This window comes from Plecotus auritus, assembly GCF_963455305.1.
Source record: "Plecotus auritus genome assembly, chromosome: 5".
Classification (NCBI taxonomy): domain Eukaryota; kingdom Metazoa; phylum Chordata; class Mammalia; order Chiroptera; family Vespertilionidae; genus Plecotus; species Plecotus auritus.
In genome coordinates, this window is record NC_137776.1 from 47,743,236 (window position 1) to 47,767,748 (window position 24,513).

The window sequence follows — 24,513 nt, forward strand, 5'->3', positions numbered from 1 at the left end:
ATTTCTGAAATTTCAGTTTTGCTCTTTATGGCTAGGTATGGAAAGACTCAGTTTATTGAATGTTGGCAAATAATTTATGGACTACTTTACTTTTGTTTCTTCCTTCCTAGAGATAAATTTCTCTTCAGTTCATATCTGTAATATGGTGTTTTAAGGTTGAAAGGGAGAAATATTAATTTAAAGCTGACACCTGCATTTCCTTTAGATCAATGAAGTTCTTAAAAACAGATGGTCTCAGAGGCGTGAAACCATCTCTCTCCATCATCTTGACTTTCTCTTATTTTCTCATGATAGACACAAGATAAGTTTTGAGTTTTCACTGTTTTTCTAAGTATTTCTGAATGTTTTTTGGGCAGTTTGGAGAATTCATACAAGTGATGGCACCCTCAAGATGCATATACATATGTATATCCAAAATTCTGCTTATAATTTCAGGGGTTAATTGAAATTTATAGAAGTCCATACACAGATCCTACATATGAACATGTGTATTCCTAACTACAGAACAAACCCACTATTTAAAAGCCCAACAGAAATATGTGCATATATTCACCAAAAGACATGTACTAGAATGCTCAGAACACAACTATTCATAATAGCCCATCAACAACAGAATGGACAATATATTATGATATATTTCCATAACAGAATGAGATAAATTTCACAAACATAATATTTAATGAAAGAAGCTGGGTAGAAGGTATGTGCCAGGTGATTTCATTTATCTAAAGTATAAAAACAGATTAACCTTAGTTGGGGGAGTGGCCTGAAGAAAACACGAGTTTCTTTCTGGGGTGGTGGTGATGTTCTGTTTTTTGATTTGGGTGCAGTTTACATGAGTGCGTTTGTGAGAATGTATTTACTTAAATGACACATGTACATTTTTACATGCATATGCTAAGCTTTAATAAAAAGTTAAAAGAAAAAAACCTATGTTAGAACAAGAAATTTACTTAATCTCCTTATCAAAAAAAACCCAAAAAACAAAAAGAAAATATTTACTAACCCTCCATTATACATAGAAAAAAGGAGACCTTGGGATTTTGAAACTTAACATCTGAATGGCACCCAGTCATATGTGATCCTGACACACAGCCCAACTGGCAGCAGTCTGTGTGTGCAAAAACCTTGCCACCACCAGCCTCCACAGAGGGTGGCATTCAGGAGTAGAACCCATGGAGAGAGAGTGAGCCTTGATGACTGCCTGGCATTTTTACACAGATTCATTCATTTAGTAATTCTGGGAAAAATGTAGAATACTGATTGCAAATGTCAAGTATCTACTGCTTAAACACTAATAATGCCCTCAAAGGAATACAAACATATGAAAAATTAAAACAAAAAGAGTATTAAAGTTGGTATCTAATTAAATGTTTATGGCTATTTCATTTAAATAGTTGCTATACCTGGCAAACATAACTTTTTCAAGTAGATCATAATAAATATTAACAAAATACCAATGTATTTTATTTATTCATATATTCCATTGTAAATACAATACAATCACATGCTTCTCAGGTATTATGCTTAAGGAGCCCAATGATTTGACTCTCGAGAAAGTGAAAAGCCGTTTTCTACAGCCACATATATGTTTCTGAAGATATAAGTTGAATCCATCGAAGTCTCAGAAATTCTCACAAATACTTTTAGGTAATGTATTAAATTCAAAATAAGTGACACACATTTCATGTTACATGTTGTGGAAACTCTACAACTCATGTTTAAAGTTACAGACGAAAGGCGGCGGCCAGAGCAAAGGCCTGGGTCCCAGATGCCAGAGGAAAACCGGTGCCAGCAGCCAGGGGAAGGAAGGCCTATTGCATGAATCTTCGTGCAACGGGCCTCTAGTAACTAATAATAAAATAGAACAATTTTAACAATATACTACAATAAAGGTTAAGTGAATGTGGCATTATTTTTTAAAATATATTTTTATTGGTTTCAGAGAGGAAGAGGAAGAGAGAGACAGAAACATCAATGATGAGAGAGAATAATTGATCGGCTGCCTCCTGCAAGCCCCCCAGTGGGGATCGAGCCCACAACCCGGGCATGCGCCCTTGACCGGAATTGAACCTGGGACCCCTCAGTTCCCAGGCTGATGCTCTATCCACTGAGCCAAACCGGCCAGGGCAAAATGTGGCATTTTTAAGTAAAATACAGGTTACTTGACACAGGCACTGTGATAAGGGACAGTCCATCTGATAACTGAGAGGGCTACTAAGTGACAAATGGGTGGGGAGCGTATACAGTGTGGATACGCTGGACAAAGGGAGGATTCATATCCTGGGAGGGACAGAGTGGGATAGAGCAAGATTTTATCACACTACTCGGAATGGTGCATAACTTAAAACTCAGGAAGTGTTTATTTCTAGAAATTTCCATTTACTATTTTCGGACTACTGTTGACTGAGTAACTGAGACCACAGAAACTGAAACAGTGGGGGAGATTACTGTTTAAGGGGACATCTTGGCTAGAATAATTTATGTGGTGATGGATTAGAGTTAGAAAAATCAGTATGAACTAAATATAGATACAGATGGGTATATAAACAAATATGTACAGGTACGCATACAGTATATGCTCAAGTTAGTAAACCGGATGTATTTCCTCGCTCTCTCCACTGAAAGGGTTTAGAAGCAAGAACATCCCAATAGGAACAAGCACACCTGCCACCTGGATCTTAGTTTCTAATACCATTCTTCAATTAAAGAAACCAAACACCCTTGGCAAAATGGCTGTGGCTAAGATGGGGACAGGGGATATACACACATCTGGTTGTCTCAGAAAGTAAGAACATGTCCAAAATACAACAATGGGAGTATGCCAAAGCAACACAGGAGCCAACTGAAAGGGAGCCCAATGGCCAAAGCTGGAACAATTTGAGCAACAAAATAAATATCGTAGTATTGGATTACAACCCAAAGTATAACTTAAAAGCTCGCGAGTCCATACTGATATAAATAAATGACTGAATAAGTAAATGTGAGAGGAGAGACAAATCTCTCATGTAGAAGAATTCTACATAATTTATGTAGATCTTCACTATCAAGGAGGTGGAGCATAACACAGAAGTGTCCACAGTGCAGGACTTACTTCCAGAGTTCAGCATGGAAAGAGCCATGGGGGAGAGGGACTTCACAGCGGGAAAACCTGGCAAATACGACCTTAACCGGGTCATCAAGGTCAACATCAACAATGATACGTTGTATTGATAATACGTATTCTTTCTTTTTTTAAAAAAATATATTTTATTGATTTTTTACAGAGAGGAAGGGAGAGGGATAGAGAGTTAGAAACATTGATGAGAGAGAAACATCGATCAGCTGCCTCCTGCACACCCCCTACTGGGGACGCGCCCGCAACCAAGATACATGCCCTTGACCGGAATCGAACGTGGGACCTTTCAGTCCGCAGGCTGACGCTCTATCCATTGAACCAAACCGGTTTCGGCTGATAATACGTATTTCTTGATATGATGTGATGAAAATGGTGCATTACCTCTGTGGGTTTTCCCCCCAAAACCCATAATCTGAGTCTAAGGAAAAAAAAAAATCAGCCAAATCACAAATGAAGGACATCCTCCTAAATACCTGATTGTTATCCCTCAGATCTGTCAGGCATCAGTGAGGCAAGTCTGAGAAACCTACAAGAGCCTAAGGTAACAGGGCCACAAGATGTAAAGTGATATCCCTCCTGGACCAGAAAAAGGACACCATGTAAAAAGAAAGGAAATCTGAATAAACAATGGACTTTAATGATAATGTATCAATATTGGTTCATAAAAAATGCTGAAGCATTAAAACTCTCAACCCATAATTCTCTATCCATAGAAAATATCCATTAGGAATAATGGTGAAAAGAGAAAAGAAAGACATTCCCAGATAAAGGAAAATTGGTGGCCAGCAGATGTGTTTTAGAAGAATTTCTAAAGGTAATTTTTCACACGTAAGGGGACTAATACCAGGGAAAGACTCAGAATGTCAAAAATGAAGGGAGAACAGCTATGTAACCAAAAATAATTCTGAAAATGGGGAGGGGATGGTGAGAAAACTAACTTTTACAAGATTCACATTGCTGTTTGAAAAATAAGTAATGCAGAGGAAATTCATTCTCCCAAATGGTTGAGAAAATATTAAATAATAAAATAGTCCTTTACAAACGTAATTGAAAAATGCAGGCTATGGAAAAAAATATATATTGTAAACTAAATTTGGTTCTAAATATTAAACATGTAAAATACACAGGGCTCTGGGTGGTGGCATATATGGTAGATGTTTAAAATAGTTTTATGTTTCCAAATATTCTATATAAGCTCTACTATTTTTATGACCAGAAAAATATAGCCATTGTTTAAAAAATCCACTGTCTTGCTAGACTTCATTTTAGACTCTTAGCATACACATTTCCTTTGGGCACACAATGTAAGCTTCAATGACTCATCTGAATGTATATTTGGCTCATAGACTTTATAGACTTAAAATCAAATAGATAAAAAAGAAGAATTCCTGTATCTAGGAAAAACAGAATTGCTTATGTCATCTACTGGTTCAGAACCCAGACCGAAGTATCTCACAAGACTTAACAAGATCAAATCTTGTTAATTTCCACATCATACATGTAAAGAAGACAGTGAAAAGGAAATTGTGATTCTGATGGAATAGAATGCATGGAATTTCTAAAGCACAATGCATACTGCAATCAAAGCTATTGCAAAATGTGATGTCAACATTATTCTCATAAGTGCTGCTGTCCTACATCTTGATAAACAAGGGGTGAAGACTAACCCCAAGTGAGATATTGATTGCATTATGATGCTATCTGAGTACACCAAAGGAAGGGGGGTGATTTTTCAGTAGTCAGCCAAATGTGCCTCACTGGGGAAGCGTAGTAAGCAGCTACTATTTCCGGGCCCCCACTTTTCTGGGCACAGACCTTCTCTCCATTTCCAGAGCTGAGCCCACCCTGGCTCAGAGTTGGGGGTGAAGGGACGACATGACCCACACGAGACCTGTCAGTATTCTTCCTCAAGATTTTCTAACTGTAGCTGCCATGGAAGAACTAGAAACTGTTGGTGGCCACGTTTCCAGGCTTGGGGAGAAGTAGAAATAAGTAGAGCCCTTGGCTTCTGTAAACTGAAGGCCAGCTCCACACCTGTTCTTCCTCTGGACTGGGCTGTGATCCCCAACTTACTCTCTTGTTTGCTTTTGCGGTGGCTTGATATGCATTTCTGCCACCTGTAATCTACATAGTCTGAAGTTATACAATAACTCTACATTCTTGTGAAGAGGGAGAATGCTGGGGTGTGTGTGGATAATGAAACATTCTTTTTTCAAGTGATGTGGCTCTTACAATCTGTGAGTTATTTCAGCACTTGAGTCTAATTTCTCTCAGTACCATATTCTGATATAATTATCCATTTACCTATCTCTCTCCTAGGCTGTTTAAGCTATTAGGTTGTTTGCTCTTTGAATTAGTTTTATTGGACTTTGTATCTCTAGAGCCAAGGTATGTGCCTGCATGGTACATAATAGGTCCTTAATAAATGTTAGTTGATTTAAAAAGAATTAAATAAAATATGATAATTTTCCCTCCTATTATGGAATTACTTCACTCCATCAAACTTTATTAATTGAACATTAATGGCTAGGTTAGAAAAATTAATTTAGTTAAGAAAAAAGGGTTATTATCCCATTTAGTAGTATTAGAAACTATAGAGAATGATTAAACTAATTAAGAAAACAAATTGTTTCAAGCAGGCCATCCCCTTTAAAATCACTGAGTCATATAGAAATAATTTGTGGGATAAGTTACAAATAATACCCCTCTACCTATTCATTAAATTGGGTCCCTGAGGATGTCTATTAAGCAGCACTTTGTTAGCTTGATTCATTTCCTATTTGCACTTAAAATATTCCATGCATCAACCTTTTATTAATTCAGAAGGTGACATCAACAGTGACACATAGTTTACTTACAAACATAAATTCTCTTAAAAATCTACAAAATATAAGAGGAAAGTGACAAACCTAATAAAATTCTTGCTGATTGTTGTCTCATTTTTATTTCTTTCAGACACATTCTAATTTCATTCATGCCCCAGGCACATACTACTCAGTATAAATACCCAACATGAACCTCATTAACACTCTCACAAATGTTTATTCTCATTAACTATTGACAGGACTGAGCAGGACGTACAGAACAAAAGTCTATTCACACCTCATTCCTGGATTCTGTCTAGTACAATGACCTCCAAACTAGGTCTCCAAACTCACTTTATCCTCAGCTTTCCCTTGCGTAGCTGTTGGCGGCTGCATCCTTCCATGTGGTCAGGCCCCAAACCCTGAAGTTCTCCCTGACTCCCTTCTTTCTTTCTCTCCTCACATTTAATCCACCAGAAAATCCTATGAACTCCATTTTCAAAATCCATCTAGAATGCAACTCTTCCCATCTTCTCCACTGGGACTCTACCATCGCCTCTATCTCTCCATGAAGTACCGCACTAACTGCCTAGGAGTCAAAGAACTTAGTGACTTTGCTATTTAAGACTATTTCCATTCCCATTTGCTTACTTACGTGAACAGGCTTTCCCAGTATTTACTTATCTAAAAACCAAAAAGGGGAATAGAATTAATGTTAAACCCCTGTTGCATCGATAAATTCATTTTTAAAAAGCACCCAAGTCACTCAGTGATGCATTTTCAATAATAATTTACTTTAACATTAACCAATTACTTATAAAAACCTATAAAATATTTACTTTGTTTTGACAACTGTGTACTACTGCTAACTGCCACACCTCATGCCACACTCCCTGTCCACCTGCCCATGACCCTTCACAGTGCTTTTGTGTTTACATGTCTGCCTCCATCTGCTCATTGCAACTCCTTGAAGGTACCATACTTTATTTTCATAGCCTGTCATACCTCAATCCAGAAGAAAAAATTTAATAGAGATTACAGTCATAAGAATTTTTTAAATGCTAAGATTTAAATTTATGTATTTTTATTTTTGATACATGCAAGTATACCATAAGAATAAGGTAATCAAGAAGAGACTTTCAATCATAAAAATACATTACTACATGGGGTGCCATATTAACCCTGAACCACTCACATCTGGACAATTAGCATGACGGAAAATTATATTCTATCTAATTTAAGAGACTTTTATATTTAGGTCTATGTTATTGCAGTTGAGCCTGTATATTGACACAATTAAAAAGTAATCTGGCCTAGAAAAATAATCACTTAACAAGATAAAATCCTCTGGGGAAAATAGAATGGGACTTTGATTTGATTTAAAGAAATAAAAAAGAAATAATACAACACTGTCAACCATTAAAAAAGAGCATTTTCATATATTTTTTAAATGGTAAGTAACAAATTGTTTCCCACCATGCCTAACTCTGATTTAATACACAGGAAGCATTCTATAAAAACTTGGTTATTAATAGAATCTCTGCTTGAGAAAATCTGTTTAATTTACAGGATTGGAATTAAATATCTTTCTATGGACTTGCAGATTAAATACCCTTTTATTTAGGAAAGCCAAGTATCAACAGCATATTAGATGGAAGATGAATGAATGAATTGGATATTTTATCCAATTTGGATATTTCCAATTACCAGGCATCTTACAAAGGAAAATAACATTTACTATTAACACTTCCACTTTTATCCAAAAATTGTGTGTTAGGTAACTAAAGCTTCAGCTTTAAGGTTAGACATGCAAAAATATTGGAATGGCCACCAGAGGGAGCCCAAGTGTTTTTCTTAATAAACCACACACCAAAGAGAGAGGAAGAAAAAACACAAAATATAAAGCTGGGGAAGTAGGAGGTTGGGGGGTAGATGAGGGAGGGCCCATTACCTGCTTCATTTAAAAGAATACCTTGTTGAATGATAGAGCCACTTTTGCATTTCTATTACAAATTCCTTTACTAGACAGTGTTCATTGCAATGCTTTAACACTGAGAGGATTGGGTAAACATAATAGTATTAAAAAACCTCACATACCCTAAAGCTAGAAGGCCCAGGGCGGACTGCTGTGATAACATCCATGATTCTCTGGGTGCCCCACACAATCCAGGTGCCTTCCCCAGCTTATTTTGGAGTTCCTGTTCTGACTCTCTATCCTCGTCCATCCTTGTAGTCAACTTTGGGTGTGGTTTCCTCACTTTGTTTAGGATCAGGTTATCATATTACAGCACCAAGTAAGCCCTTGGTGTGATTTGGGAATTTTTCATTTTCCTGGCTGAGCCAACTTATAAGGACATTAAGATGAATGACTTGCCATTTGGCATCCTAAGTTGTTTCCAGAACTTAGAACTGGATCAAGTCCTAACAGGATGCAAGGGCACCTTTATAAAGCTTCCCAGCCCCAATCTCCATAGCAACCAGAACCCACTAGCCAACCTCCATGATCCCTCAGGCCAGAACACTGTCCTTGGGCTGAGGTACAGACAAGGGTGTGATCTTATTTAGCGTTAAGCTTATCTAGGGAACTTAATACAATGTTGTTTTTTCTGAGAGCCGTGTCAAGTTTTGGGATTTCCCCCATGCTTTGCTGTCATTGATACCCCAAACAATCCTTTTATTGTAGTAGTTCAGGGATCACCATTTTATTGATGAGGAAACTGAAGCTTATGGAGGTAAGTGACTTGTACAATGTTGCTGGCTATTAAGTGTCAGCAACAAATATTGATGCATTTCTGGGGACAGGGACTATAAAAATGAATGAGCATTGAATTCAGTCATACCAATGCCTCCTGAAATAGAAAGAAAATGATTGTCTTCCTTTTTCCCCAAATTGTAAGTGAGTGGAAAGCATGACAAAAGTGACTTTAATGACTTAATACTTGTTTTTTATCCAGCATTCTCATGGTATGTTTTCCTAAGTGTTGTTGTGTGTGTTTCTTCATATCTGGAAGGGGTAATTTTATCATGTATACAAATAAATTAGTACAAACAAATTAAGTTCCACAAGGTTAGGTCATCTGCTGAATGTTGCTAGATGTAAGATGCTGATTAATGCCTTGACTATGGAATCAAAAGCATTCTCATTCAATTTGACAATGATTCCCAATTGGGTGGGTGGGAGTGGCTGGCACTTAAAACTGGAATGAAGTTTAAAATGACCTTGACAAATGCAAAAGGTAAAAGAGGGCAAGATTCAATGGAAATCTTTGCTGGGTGAGTCATTCAAGAGAAGGGAAAAGAAAGGACACAAAGGAGAACAACAGAAATAAGGGAGCACTGACTGGGCAAATTATAGCAGGAAAGGAGCTGGGTATCAGAGTGAACAACAGGCTCCTAAGGCATCCGCCATCCAGAGCTGCCATTTTAAAAAAGAAGACCCCTTCCTCCCCACCTCCACCCCCGCCCCATGTGTCTCCGGGGAGTATACTGTGGGTTGCAGCACTGGCTAAGCACTCCCATTAATCCTCCTGGAGGTGAGGAAACAGAGGACTAAGGAGGTTCACTAACTTGTCTGCCTGCACATGGGAAGGAAGTAGCAGAGCTGGACTTCAACTCAAGCCTGGAGAGCTCTGAAGGCCACACCTCATGCCACACTCTCTGCCCACACATGCCCACAACCCTTCACGGTACTTTTGTGTTCACGTGTCTGCCTCCATCTGCAACTGCTCACTGCAACTCCCTGAAGGAACCGTATTTTATTTTTGGAGCCTGACATGGGCCTGGGATCGGTCAATACACATGCAATAAATGAAAGGTTTTTGAGCCAATAGATGGCATATTCTATGGGTATTTCTGAATCATCCTTTGAAGGAAATAGAAAATAAAACTAAGTTAAAGTGAAGAGAACTTAAACATTGATAAAAACTGGCAATAAGAATGCCAGATCATATTACTAAAGGTGGCTTTACAAATTTTGTTTTGGAAAATTTTAAGAATGAAAATAGATAAATATATATCTATACAATCAAACATATGTATGTGTCTGTATATGTGTGTTTGTGCATGTATATGTGTATCTATCACCAATCTCGCTTCAATGCAATTTTACCTCAAGGTAAAGAGAATGACTATAGAATATTTTAATATCTCTGGACTCAGGGGAGTCTGTCTGACACAGAATTGTTACTAGAAAAAAATTCAAATCCTAAATGACATGCAATCACTAGATTAATTTATCCAATCTGAAAACACTACATTTATCTCTCCTACAGATAAGACATATTTTGCAAATAATTTGGTTTCAATTTCTCAAAACAAGAACAATAAAGCTTCGAATTCATCAAACATAAAAGATACTATGCATTTTATCCCCACAATCAGTTGAGATAATACACTAGCAACCCAAAGTTACTGGTGATGAACATAACTGCCTGCAGCACAGGATGAAATATTTCTTCGGACAACAATTCCCTCTCCCATAACTCTGGAATCAGCAGTGGAGCACATTATTATCAACATGAGATTAGGTTCCTTGTCCCCACTGATAGTGGAACTAATTCTCAGCAGCGAGCTGCTACTGAGCAGGCTCACCTGAAGGCCATGCTATGTTTTAAATTGAGAGCCAGAGAAGTTGTTGGCTAGAGAGAGTGGGAATCTCATTTCTTTTCTGATGATGATGCTTAACTATTAAATGCTACCCAGGTCCTCTCTGGGACATCTGGCCAAGGCAAATTCTGATTACAGAAACAATTGAGAGAATATATTCAAAGCAGCCCTAGAAAGCCATCAGTGACAACCCAAAAAAACCCGTCAGCCTGGCAGCAACATTAAAAGGTTCTATTTCCTGTCCTGGCTGGCGGGCTCAGTGATTAGAGCACAGGCCTGCGGACCAGAGGGTCTCAGGTTTGATTCCCGTTAAGGGTACATGTCTGGATTGTAAATTCAATCCCCACCCCCAGTTGGGGGCATGTGGGAGGCAACCAACTGACTTGTCTCTCACATCGATATTTCTCTCTCTCTCCCCTTCTGCTCTCTCTAAAAATCAATGGAAAAAATATTCTCACTCCTCAGGTGAGGATTAAAAAAAAAGTTATATGTCCTAAAAAAATTTTTTTTTAATGTAGAAGAACCAAAATTGGAGCATTAAAACAATTACCAAATGCAATTCATAATATTATAAACATAATTCTAAAATATGTTAACAAGGCAGCACCCCAGTATACCCCAATAGGTGCCCCTTTGCCAAGGAAACTCATGACAAGTAGGCCCCATGAACACGGCTGAGAACATTTTGAGGCAACAAACACATGGTCTAATAGACAACACAGGCCAGATTTTTAGAGTGTTACCTGCATTTACTACTTAGCTGAAGGACAGCTGCCTGCACATTACCTTAAAAATTCCATCAATAAACCACTGCAGAAGCTAGAGAGGGAGACAGACAGTACGGCCAGCTCTTATACAGAGTAGAGGAACAGATGGAATAAAAAGCAGAAAGAAATTCACAAGGGCATTCTGCCCCGTAAAACGCATAACTCACAAACACAAAAACAAACATGTCTTCAGAGAGCTGAAGCTGTCCGTGGCACCTTCGACATTGTCACTGGTGTGCTCCAGGAGGCTGGGCAAAATAAGTCTTGGCTCACTGAGTGACGCATTCCAATCCGCCAGCTGAAGAAATGTGTATTTACACACCAGACATCACGCAGAACGGGGTCAGCAACACCCTAGATCTAATCTTCACCGGGCGATAAGCAATTTGCCCTTCAAAATCAAAACGAGCAGGCTCAGGATTTTCTAAGGCCCCAGCATTTGGTTGGTTTGCTCTCCTGTGTGGAGCTTTGCACCCTCAGCCCACGTGACATGTGTGTTGTCTCAGGGTGGGGTCAGCACTAGGGAAACTATTCTCACCCAGGAACAGAGGGAACGGCTGCTGCGTAAGCCCTCAAACTCTGGCCAAGACACTCAGATAAGCTCCGAACATGGACCAGTCATGCTTTAAAGCAAGATTTTAAAAACCTTTGTTTCTGTAGAAAACTGTTGGTTTGACTCCATTAGGTGTGCTAAAGGGGTTTTATGGGATTATCTACGTTTTTTACACTTTAGTTTGTATCAGCAACCATGCCTTCCTTTCTCTTCATCTGGCCCAGAACCATAGCCAGTTTATAATGGCAAAATAAGATGTTGTCATTTAATTGGTGGGAAATATTCTAATTTGTTTTCTCTAACCTTGAAAAAGAGCAACAATAGAGACGAATGTTATTATAGTCCCTAAAAATTCCTAAAATTCCTAACCTTTTAACCCTAATAGTTACTTGCTTATTATTACTCTCTCTTCAATGAGAATTTTCAAAAACTGTGTAGATTATTCCCTTACTATCTGCCATTTAAAACCTTGTCTTTATAATAATTTCTGAAAATCGTTCTTCATATAAATGACCCACTATTTTAAAGCATTTGACAAACTTTGTCATCTTTTTAATTATTATTATTGATATATTTCAGAGAGGAAGGGAAAGGGAGACAGAGAAACATCAACAATGAGAGAGAATCATTGGTCAGCTGCCTCCTGCATGTCCCCCACTGGGGATCGAGCCCACAACCTGGGCATGTGCCCTGATGAGGAATCAAACCGTGACTTCCTGGCTCATAAGTCGATGCTCAACCACTGAGCTACTGTGGCCGGACTTAAGTCATCTTTTTAAAATTAGACCTACAAATAGTTTTATAAGACCCGCCCGCCCCCCCCCCCCCCAAACTTGCTCATTATTAATAGCTAGTGTCAGTTCTTCCAGCGCTTTGGAAACCTTTGATCTCTGCATTGGTAGTGTTCTCTGCTGGGAAAGTATGCTTCCATACTTAGCAAGAAACTTGCTAGCAACACTATCAATACTACAACTGCCTTAAAAATGAAGATCTCAAATGATCTTTTTGGAAACAAGATGTTATAAGTCAGGAAATGGGATTATTTTGTAATTTATTCCTGAATCTATTTTCCAGCTTCTTGCACACTTAGGAAGAAAACTATAAACTTCTAAGACTACAAAACTCCATAGCAGTTGTCTCTCAGAAGGATATATAGCACAGTAAGCAGCAAAATCTACATAAGTAGCAAGAAATTATAGGCAAGCTCATTCCTTCCAAGGACAACAGTAATATTCAACTATAAAGCTTTCTTTTGTGATTTTTTTTTAGCTTCTGTGTTAAACATGGTCAGTCAGGTATGGCACATATAGAAGACAGAAAAAAATACAACTTAAATCAAAGAGAAGAATTTCTTTATAAACCTAACAGCCACAAACAATTACACCCTTACCAAAATAGTCTTTCTTGCCTTATTGGATCAATGGTCATTTTTCTAATATTTTCATCAATTATTTTATAGGTTCCAGTATCCTTTGGTACCTAAAGTTAAAAATCACTATCCATTACAGTAAGTAGTCAACAAAATACTCTTGCAAATTAACTGCCAGCCCATTTGTTTCTACGAAAGTGCAATTTATGAAGAGAAAGTTCTTTTTATGCAAGGTAAGCCTGGGTCTGGAAAGAAAATATAGCTGGCAAGGCAGGTAAAAACACCACTTACTGACATCTACATACTTGATTAAAAGTTAAACATGGTGATTAACAAAATCGAGAGTAGAAGCTGGAAAGGAGAATATATTCTTTCCACAAAGACTCTGTTTGGACACTGAAACAATAGTCTAAGTGCTTTTATTTCAGTCACAGGCATGTTATTGCTATTTAGAAACATAAAGGGAATATAATATTGCCCAGCATGTAGTTAAAGAACGTAAAGGATTAAAGAACCCATCACAACACAACTTGTCTCTTCCAAAGGAAAAACTTCAATTAGCACCACTTTAAGGATCTTAAGCTTCTTTTTATCTTTCTAGGAGCTTCAACTCTGCTCACCAATGTCTTTCATCTCATTTGCTTTACTCTGACCAAAGGCACTGGAGAGATTTCCCAAGAGCACAGGGTGACATTACATCCACTCTATTTGCTGATAGAGAAAACGTGTGCTTGTCCATTTGCCAGAGGATTTGACACAGAATGGCCCAAACAAATGCAATTAAGCAGACACCACAACTAATGCAGGGGAGACCGCCTGGTCAGCCCCTAAATCACTGTACCAAACTTCCTGCAAACTTCAAATTCCTATTTTGTCCCAAAGTGAGCTACATGGTGACAACTGGTAGACTTTCTGCTTAGAACCTTGTGCCTGTCCTCCCACTGCAGGGAGGTCCCAACGAAAGGTCACCTGGTGCCTCAGAGACAGAGCTTCCTTTTGAAGCTTAGAAGATTTTAGACTCCCTGGGGTCTGGCCATTCTGTACGCTCTCATCACTGAAAGTCCCTGGATGAGGAAGCAGCAGGCCCTTTTATCATCTTTATTTGGCTAAGAACCTGTGTGTTTTTTGTTATGGGTGCTTTGGGACATCCGGGTCCAAAATGGTGGCAGAACTAGTATGTTACTTTGGGCTCTGAAGGCCCGGGAGCCTTGTTGTCTAGAGCTTTACCCAACACACACAGATTTTTTAAAAATTCAATTTATTGGGGTGACACTGGTTAATAAAATTATATAGGTTTCAGATGTACAATTCCATAACACATCATCTGTATGTTGTATTGTGTGTTCACCAGCTCAAGTCAAGTCTCCTTCTATCACCATTTACCCCCATACCTCTCCTATCTCCCCCACCCCCTTTCCCTTCTAGTCATCACCATACTGTCTGTGTCTAAAGCTATTTTTTAAATAGCAAATGATCAATGGAAAGGCTCATGGAAGAAAGGTATTTTAAGGAGAGCCATAAAGGCAAAAAGACAGATACTTTATAAAAGCTAGGACATTTTCAGAGAAGGAAGGATAGCTAGAAAATGAGAGGAGCTTGAGAAACTAATAATTATAATAGTAGTCCTAACATTTACTGAGTTCTACTGTAATATCTCTATGCTTCCCACAGACTATCTCATTCAATATTCCTAATGGCCTTTTAGGGTGGTCAGGACTAACATCCACGTTTTGAAGATGAGGCAATGATGTTTAGAGAAGTCAAGTAGCTTGCACAGGGCCTCACAGGGAGGAAGTAAAACCCTTTGCTGAACAAGCCACGTAAAATTTTGGTGTGAAATTTGAAGTAACACTGCTTGGTCTTGAACCCAAATCTGTAGTGGTACAGCAGTGGGCCAGAGTTCCCACCCAGCCCTTTACAACCAAGATTATGAAAAGAGGGAGATCTAAAGAAAGCTAGAGTCAGATTTCTGAAAAGGAACACAGAAATAATTGGAATTTAATTAAGACAATGCCTTAGCCTGTAGACATAGGACCGAAAGCAGGGAAAGAACAGGGTGACAATTCTGTAGCATTGCCATTTGGGTACAGCAGTCAAGGAACACAATGGCAAGATGACCCATCTGAGAGCCACCGAGCACCACATCCGGTGAATCACTACATGCTTCCATCAGGAACCCTTCGTTGTCTAAATCCAGATTCCAGTTAATATAATTAACATCATTATTGATTATTTACATGTAAAGATGATGCTACTACACCACTACCATCCTTAGAATGCACACTTGGCACTGTTTCTTAGGAAAGGTTTGTCCTAAACCTTCTACCTGTTTCCATAAACAACTATAGCAATTAATTATTTTTGACTTCCAAAGAGAAATAATGACTTTAATGTACTTGGATCCAATAAGGCACATTCCTCCTCTGACCCTGAATTTCAAATTTTGTATTCCTACTAAGGAAAAAAAACACATTTTCTTTAGGCTGTTAAACTGATGATTTGTCCTACCGCTATGCATGCATCATGGGAAAAAGAAAACTTTAAGCACTTTGACTGTATGCCCCTGAAATGACCTTTGTTCAGACTCCTTAATGCCAAGGACATACGATGACCATGTCATAGCAATCGACCTTCTCCCCTTTATACTTCAGAGTGACCCACCAAAGATGCCAGAATAAGATTAGAACAATATTTATTGCTCTGTTAATGTGAATAAAGAGCTCTCTTTGCTGGTGAGGTTACCATGATTATTTTTTACCTTTTGACAGTTTTTAGAAGCTAGGCAGAGAGAGTAGCTACTCACATTCTCCTTGTCAGGAATCCCTAGAAGAGGAAAAGGAGAGAGAGACCGTGAGTTGTAAGATCAACCTGTAAAATGGGACTGAAATCCCTTGCTGAATCAAACCAAGTAAAATTTTGGTGTTTAAAAACAACAACAACTACATAATACTGCTTAGAAGAAGAGCAGCACCTATCAAATCTGTAATATAAATAAATTAGTGAATCAGGAGCAGGACTGAGTACCAGACAACACAATCTCATGCTGATTTTGCTTCTCTACCATATGCTTTACTTTCCCAGAGGTAAAATTTATCCCTGACTCATTTACACCACGTGCGCTCCTAATTCCTCTGTCTTGGGCACCAACACTTAGAATGTTAGACAGAGACATCAAGTGTAAGTGGCACATTTGTATTTTCACATTTCAAATCACCTCACACTGCTCTAGGGATTTGAACCTAGGGGCAGGTTGCACATGAAACCCACCCGAACACATCTTCCTTTGGGGGAAAAGCAAACTCCTGTTTGCCTCCAAGTCAGGGCTGAGCAGGGCAGTGGCTGTTTCCAGGGATATCTCAGTTTTCTGAGCAAAAGAGTTAAACATTCATCCATTCACTTCTTTAATTATTCACTGACAACATTTCGTGAGCATCTACTATAGGCAGGTCCCGGTCCTCTGCACTTCCTCTGGGGCTGCTGCTCTGACAGACACGGTGGGTAAGAGTGGTCACACTGGCAGGTCACAGCCCCAACAGAGCTTAGTGCCCCCAGGACAGTGGCACAATTGGCCTTATGTTGAGGAGACAGAAGTACAGGTGGTTTTCACATGTGACCGCACCTAGTTTTGAAGGACTCATGCTGTTTCTCTCCTTGATTAATAACATCAACATGAGCAAGAGGTGGGGCTCTCGGGTGTGTACAAGTGACCAAGATAATAAGCACAGTTCATGAATCCTATTTTTAAAAGAGCACAGAAACAACACTGGATTTTGCTCTAAAATGAAGATATTCTGAGAAAGCATTCTAAGCATGCTGAAGTTCCAGGGCATCAGCTAAAGCCATAACATAATCCTGTACTAACAATTTAAAGAATAACCCATGTGGGCTGGCAGGTCTGTTTATCCACAAGCGTCTGGAAACGGAATCTGCCAAGCTGGTGAAGGACATATTTTTCTGTCACATGAAAACACACACCACACGCTACATTTTTAGATGCAAAATGTTCACATATTTCACTTACTGTCATTGTTAGAGCCCGTTTCCATAACACCATAAGGAGGAGCCAGAAGTCCTGCCATGTACTGTCGATATTTCTGAAAGACAAGATTGTAAACTCAATGCACAGATACTTACTCACTTGGAGCATTCATTTATTTACATGTTGAAAAGCGGAAACATCAGTCATCAGGGAACATCGGAGTCTTGTATTTATAGAGCCTGAAATGTGCTGCCTGGGATTCGTGGCCTACAACAAGGATGCTGTGTTCTAAAGAGGCCTTCCCGGATACGGTGGAGCGTGCCCCTACCAGGGAGGGGGGTCCTATCCCAGGTCATTTATGTATTTGTGACTAAGTATCCAAATTGTGTGGGCCTTTACCCTCCCTCCACCTCCTGCCCTGCTTCTCACTCCAGCAAACACACGTTTCGGTGGAAGAGAAAGACACTTGGTTTTTACAGGCGCAGATACAAATAAATAGGTGAATGACACTGAATCTGCTTTCTTTCAAAGCAAAAAAGAAAGGCATCCCTAGAAAAGGCCCGTGTTGAAAGAAGCTGATTTGCTTCCATTACCCACTTCCTTTCACATCATCCACCTGCCTGTGGGAAGCTTTGTGACCTCTGAGGAATGGTTGGTAAGTCATCAAATAGAACTGTTTGGATTCCCCTGAACTGTATCCCCCTGACTTGTGGTCCAGGCAATGTGTGGCTTGGGCATATATAGTGGCCCTCAAGGTCTGCGCTGTTTTGAAGGGAGAAGGCTTGGAGAGCATAAAGCAATCTAGAGCATCCTACGAGAGAGAAGTGGCATTTACGAAGAATGGAAAATGATTATTAGACATCCTCTCTTGTCAGGTAATAAATACAGCCCTCCCCTCCCCCCCCGCTTCAGAGTGAAAGCTGGGAGATTTTAGCTATCACATGGTGTCATGTATATTTATGGTTTCTAATTACGATGACACAAACGTTAAACAGCATCAAAAGAACCAACCCTCTATAATGTGCTGGGGGTTTACACCAACGTCAGCAGAAAAGACTTCATCTGTAGCAATGGGCAGCTGGCAACACGCAATATTCGAGCAACCATCTGGCCCATTGGGTGTATCTGAATGGTGTTTGTAACATTGATGATTTCTCAAAAGAACCTTCTTCCAGTCAAGATGTGACTAGTTTTTATTTCTTAATCCATTTTTGCTCTAATTCTGAGGCAACTATACCAACACCTGCATGCAAACATTAAAAACCATGAATTCCTCTGCTTCTGAGTTAAGGAATCACTCACACATACTCACAGGACCAATCTTGCACCCTGCATTCCTGACACTTCCTTTGATAACTTCCCAATTCTGATTCCCTTCTTTCTGATGACACTATCTACTCTTAGTCCTCACTAGAGAGCACTGATTAAACTCATTTCTCAGCATGGCATGATGCTGGACCCAGAATAAAACAGGCTCAAAAGGAGGAGATGGGGATGGGGATGGGGATATGTTCTAAGAAGATTTTGTCACACCTTCCCCCCATCCTGCCCCCCTCCACACACACACACACACACACACACACACACACACACACACAGCCTTTTGAGTTATTCCTCTAACTGTTAGCAACTCCCTACCGGGCCCCTAAAAGAAATCATTCATGTTAAAGTAAAGGAGCAATTTTGCTTTGCTTAGGAATGTTTTGGATGCAGATGTTCTTTCTCTCAGGCACCTCAATATCAAAGCTCATGAACTCTACAAAGCACCTTCCTGACCCCTGAATGAATGGAACTTCGTCTTCCTCCATCACCAGAGCACATGGTCTGCAGCCTACTCATGGAGCACATCATCAGGGCTGCAGCTCCTGGGAACAGGAACCAGAGCTGGAGCTCAGGACCCTAGGCCCTGGGCTCACTGCAGAGAACAAACTGACAGGCCCCTTGAACCTGTGAAGTGCCTGTCTCCTGTCACACAGGATACCATGGCTTGCACACAACACAAACTTACCACTTACCTGTTGAATTTTAGAATTTTTATGGAAAATTTCAAACATAGATAAAAACAGAATACCACATACCTAACATCCAGGCTCAATAATTATTAACTTATGATCAATGTTATTTAATCTACACTGCTATCACTTGACCCTTCCAGAATTATTTTGAAGCAAGTCCCAGATATATCATGTAATCTATAAATATTTCAGTATGAATCTCTAAGAGAAGTCTTCTTTTTCCCTAAAGAAAACCACAATACCACTATCACAATTAAGAAATGTAACATCTCCATCATACCCACTTAATACTCAAATTTCTGTTTTATAAATGTCACAGCTGAATTGAATTTAAAAAGTACTATTTCTGAGAAGACAACATTGGTTGCAATATAACAACTTTGGGTGTAGTGGAGATTGCAAAACCAGGATTGAAATGTTTATGTCTATAAATAAAAAAGTCCACCTTTTAAAATTGATGGGGCACGTTTTAATAAACATTCGCTAAAGCAGGAAACTAATTCCTCATGTAGCACCCTGCAGCACACCCTATATTCATTAGGATAAAAACAGCTAACTGGCATAAAAGCTATACCAGAAAATTGGAATTTCTAAGTTAGTTGCATATTGCTTGATCTTTAGGCAGCAGTTCATCTTCAAGCACCAGTAAAAAGCGGCCTATAAAGAACATATCAAATGAAAAGATGCTGAACCTTACCCATGACAGAAAGGCACATTAGCACTATAGTGCAATATCCTATTTTACTTGTCAGATTTGGAGAAGTTTCAAAACATTGGCTAAACACATTATTAGTGAGAGTAGGGAAAACAGGTTCTCTCATACTGGTATATTGCTTATTGGAGTAGGAAATGAAACAATCTTAGTGGAAGGCAATTGGAAGTATCTGTCATATTTTAAAATGTATATTTCCTTTGATTGAGCAAGGAACCTCCCTTAGAGGGCAGAAATAGAGCCTCTTGAATACAAATGCAGACACGCCTATCTGTTTGTAATCCTATATAATAAAAGACTAACATGCAAATCGACCCAATGGCAGAGTGACCCATCACTATGATTCGCACTGACCACCACGGGCAGATGCTCAATGCAGGGGCTGCCCCCTGGTGGTCAGTGTGCTCCCACAGGGAGAGCGCCACTTAGCCAGAAGCTGGGCTTACGGCTGGCAGAGCGCAGCGGTGGTGGCGGGAGCATCTCCAGCCTCTGCAGCAGCACTAAGGATGTCCGACTGATGGCTTAGACCCGCTCCCTCTAGGGCTCCTGGACTGCAAGAGGGCACAGGCTGGGCTGAGGGACCCCCTTCCAGTGCACGAATTTTGTGCACCAGGCCTCTAGTAGCAAATAAAACCACAAGCAGGAAATAACCCAAATGTCCACAAAGGAAATGACATCTGGGTTACTTCTTGAGAAGTAGATAAAGATAGGTTGTTTCCTGATAGATGATGTTGGAATATTATACAGCCATGAAAAAGAACAAAGTACCACTATGTGTGCTGATGTGGAATGAACTCTACAACATATTGTTACATTTTTAAAAAGCAAACTACAGCCCTGTGTGTAGAGTATGCTACCATTTTGTGGAGATAAGAGAATAGATGTGTGTTTGTGAACATCCATAAAGACCTGTAAATGCACAAGTGAATATACAAGAAAGTAGTAACAATGACTGCCTCTGAGAAAGAGATATGGGTGGCTCAGGGTCAAGTGGGAGAGAGACTCCGTTTTCACTGTTCGTCCTTGGCTGAGCCAACACTGAGGCAGTGGGATCACCCACAGGGACTGTCTGCCCAGATGCTGGACTGGTGGGGTTGGCCTGCAGTGCCCTGCAATGTCAGTCACCTGCAATGATGCCCAGCAGTGAGGGACAGTGGCAGCAGGAGAATGAGAAGACAGCTCTTCTCTCTCCGTTTAACATGTGGACGTGGGAATAATTCCCTTCAACTATAAAATCCTCCAGAGATGAGAAAATTGGGGAGTTAGATACTAGGCTTCCTTACAATAGGGCTTATTGATACTGAAGTGATGAATTGAAAAATGAGAGAAGACTGTATTAATAAATCTAAACCATGGAGTTTAAAAGCCATAGAAGTTTAAAAGCCACTTCAAGCTTCCTGAGAACCAGAATAAAACTAAAGGGAATTAGCTAAGGCCATGATTGAGGCACCCACATGAAAATCAACACAAGGCCAGCCTAAGTCTGAGGTCAGCAGTTTTTCAAAGGTGACCCAGCACATTTTTATGGTGGTTACTTAATGTCACCCCTACACATCTCCCCCACCCCAGCCACGGGGGTGTGTATTGACCTGGCTGAATCCCTTGATAATGTCCCCTTTGGGGGCCCTGGTTGATGTTCCCTTGCAAAGCCTTTCCCTGGATTACAACACACTCTAATACCTCAATAGCTTCCATGGCCTAACTCAATCATTCTTAAATTGCCATATGCACTGAGAAAGAGCTATGCCTTTAACGGACACCGATCCACACATGGAAGGCCCCTGGCTGGAGGACTCCTACTCCCTAACTCTCCAGGACCTCTGAGGGCTGTTAGGAAACAGTATTCACAGGACAGGAAAACCACAAGGGCTTCAAGGCTCTTGGAAGAGTTTGGTAGGCTTCATTCTTAGGTTCTACTCTGGGCTTTGCCACTAATCAGCTGAGTCACCTCCAACACGTCCTCCAAGCTCTCTGGCTTCAGTCTCTGAATTTGATCCAGGGTTTTGAAACCTTGTTCTTCAGCAGAACTCCAAATTTCCTCAGGCAAGGGCCCCTATAGCAACTAGAGCATTTTCACTTTTATCTGTTTTATAGAATTCCAAGAACAATTTCATTTGAAAGATGACTTTTGCTTTAAAAAAAAAATAGAAGTTTATAAACCACAAGATTAAATAATCCTTAAACTTGCAGTCAAACAAAGGTCACTCAAAGATCTCTATAAAGAATCAACGAAGACCAGTTTAGGATTTCCCTAGGAAGTATTAGCGACTATTCTCCGTTAGGAAAACATCTGTGGTTGTGGATTGGCCATATGAAGGTTGTTTCATACCTGAAAAGTTTATCCAAAAGCCACGGGTACTAAGGATTTAATTGAGATGCACCCCAGTGCTCACCTTCTCGCACTGAAGCGTGCACACCCCCGGGGTGGCTGCCAGCAGGGCAGGTGGGAATGCGAGAGGGGTTAACAGGAGCTCTTCCTGGAGCTTAAATTTCATTCTATGTCACGTAGTTTATACTTTTACATTATGAAGTAGAAAGCTAAATTTGCATAAATTTTAAAGATTAAAGCATGAGACTTCAAAGAAATTTTGAGCATGCTGCTGGCTATGTCTAGCTACAAAGGGTCTAGATCCGAGCATAATGTATTGATTTCATCTGCATTCAGGGAACTTCAATGAAAAAAACCAAGAGCCTCTGATGCTATGGGAAGCATGCAGACATTGGACTCACATAAGAACGGGGTCTTGTGTGAACTTGAGTCAGTTTTTACCTCAGTTTCCTGGCTAAGGGACCTGGGATAATAACACCCATCTTTAGGGACCATCGGGAGGATGAGATATAAAAACAAACAGGAAGGCATGAGGATGATTGACAGGACCTGTGTGAACAGCTGTGGGGGATATATGCTCAGAACAAGGTGACACTATGGGAGTCCATTGTGTCAGTGTCCAGGATTGGGGAAGAGTAGAGAGCACTGTTCCAGGAATGTGAGGCTGTCTTACTATAATGTCCCATTTGTTACATCTTTACTAGGTTCTCCCAATGTATTAAAGCCCAGTTCACAAAATGTGATGGCAAACGGTTTGTCTGCGCTTTCTCTGAGAGCATCCTGACTATGCAGTAGAACCCTATATAATAAAAGGCTAATATGCAAATCGACCAAAGGGTGGAACGACCAATTGCTATGACACTCAATGACCACCAGGGGGAAGATGCTCAATGCAGGAGCTGCCCGCTGGTGGTCAGTGTGCTCCCACAGGGGGAGCGCCGCTTAGGCAGAAGCTGGGCTCACAGCTGGCAAGCACAGTGGTGGTGGCGGGAGCCTCTCTTACCTCCGCTTGGACATCCTCTGAGGGCTCCTGGACTGTGAGAGGGCACAGGCCGGGCTGAGGGACTTCCTCCTCCCTCCCCCCCCCCATGTGCACGAATTTCATGCACCGGGCCTCCAGTAGTTTAGAATAGGGTATAAAGTTCAGATCCCTTTTTTCTGTTTCTTGGCAAGAGTTGTTTCATGACTTCTGTATGATGTACAATGTGTGATGAAAAAATGGACGTGACATACTGCTCTAAAATCTCAGAGAGCTAACAATTCTTTAAAGTGTGAAGAGCAGAAAAGAAGGGACAAGTCAAGCAGCTTTCAATGGAAACCTTCAAGCAGAAGTTTAAAGCCATGTGTGCTTTTCCCACAACAGTGCCATCTAGACCGGGTTCACCCCTCATGCCAAGTTATTCTGTTTCCTTGATTCTTGATTTCCATAGCATCGGCATGATGGGGTACAAAGAAACTCCACAGCCATTTCTTCAATGATGTTTCGCTACATCCTTCAGCCCCATTACAGGTATTTCTAAATGGAGGCAAAATTCTGCTTGCCAACTCCTGGCCATTTTTAATTCATGACTGACCTGAAAGAGCTGTAGTTTGGAGTGTCATAATCACAACTATAGCTACTGGAGAAAGTTTTCCAAACTCAAATCGCCTAAGAGTCCTACAAGAAAACAAAGTTTCTCTGGAAAAGCCACCTGTTTGAAATTTTCTCTCCTACTGGCCTGTCAAGGTGCTGAGATCCCCATGTGGGGACCCTAAAATACCCTCATCAAGTGAGAGCAGTTATTTGCTATGAGGAGTCATAGCTTTTAGCTAGTTCTTATTCAGTCAGAGTTACAATAGAAGTTAGTCAGGTTAACCCTGAAGGACAGGCAGAATAAATTCACTTAGTCAAGGTGATAAGGGAGGTACAGCGAGGTGCTCACAACAGGGTCCTCACAGATGGGTCCCCACAGGCACCCCCCGCCCTCCCCATTCCCACACAATCATCTTAGGACCTTGAAAGGAGAAAGTACAGAGTGCAGTGAAAATGTGGCTGGGTGTGGAGAGTGGGGCAAATTCAGATTTGGGGGTCAAAGGGATGACATGGAACTGAGGCTGAGGAGGCTGGGGGTGAGGGATGGGGCAGGGAAAACCAGCCTTCCAGGTAGAGAGGGAAACCACGTGGTGCTGAAACAAAGAAGGCCAGTCTAGCAGGAGAATCAGGACAAGGGGGGTGGGGAGAGGGATGGCGTGAGGCCTGGGCCATGCAGGGGTCTGACAGGA

The 24,513-nt window shown here is 40.4% G+C and overlaps 1 protein-coding gene across 12 annotated transcripts in view; it reads right to left on the minus strand.

Moving 5' to 3' along the window:
* Positions 1-24,513, minus strand: part of RAPGEF4 (Rap guanine nucleotide exchange factor 4) — a 270,049-nt gene that overhangs the window by 100,459 nt on the left and 145,077 nt on the right. For 5 of the 12 annotated variants that reach the window (XM_080671018.1, XM_080671019.1, XM_080671021.1 and 2 more), the window contains one exon: positions 17,225-17,310. Coding sequence is in view for 5 of the 12 variants with exons in the window: in XM_080671014.1 (XP_080527140.1) it covers positions 16,020-16,039; positions 17,238-17,310 (93 nt within the window). In the remaining 7 variants the exon portion in view is untranslated. Of the gene's footprint in view, positions 1-6,577; positions 6,607-11,461; positions 11,757-16,019; positions 16,040-17,224; positions 17,311-24,513 lie in introns of those variants that run through there. The other 7 variants (XM_080671014.1, XM_080671010.1, XM_080671015.1 and 4 more) reach the window with 4 other exon arrangements.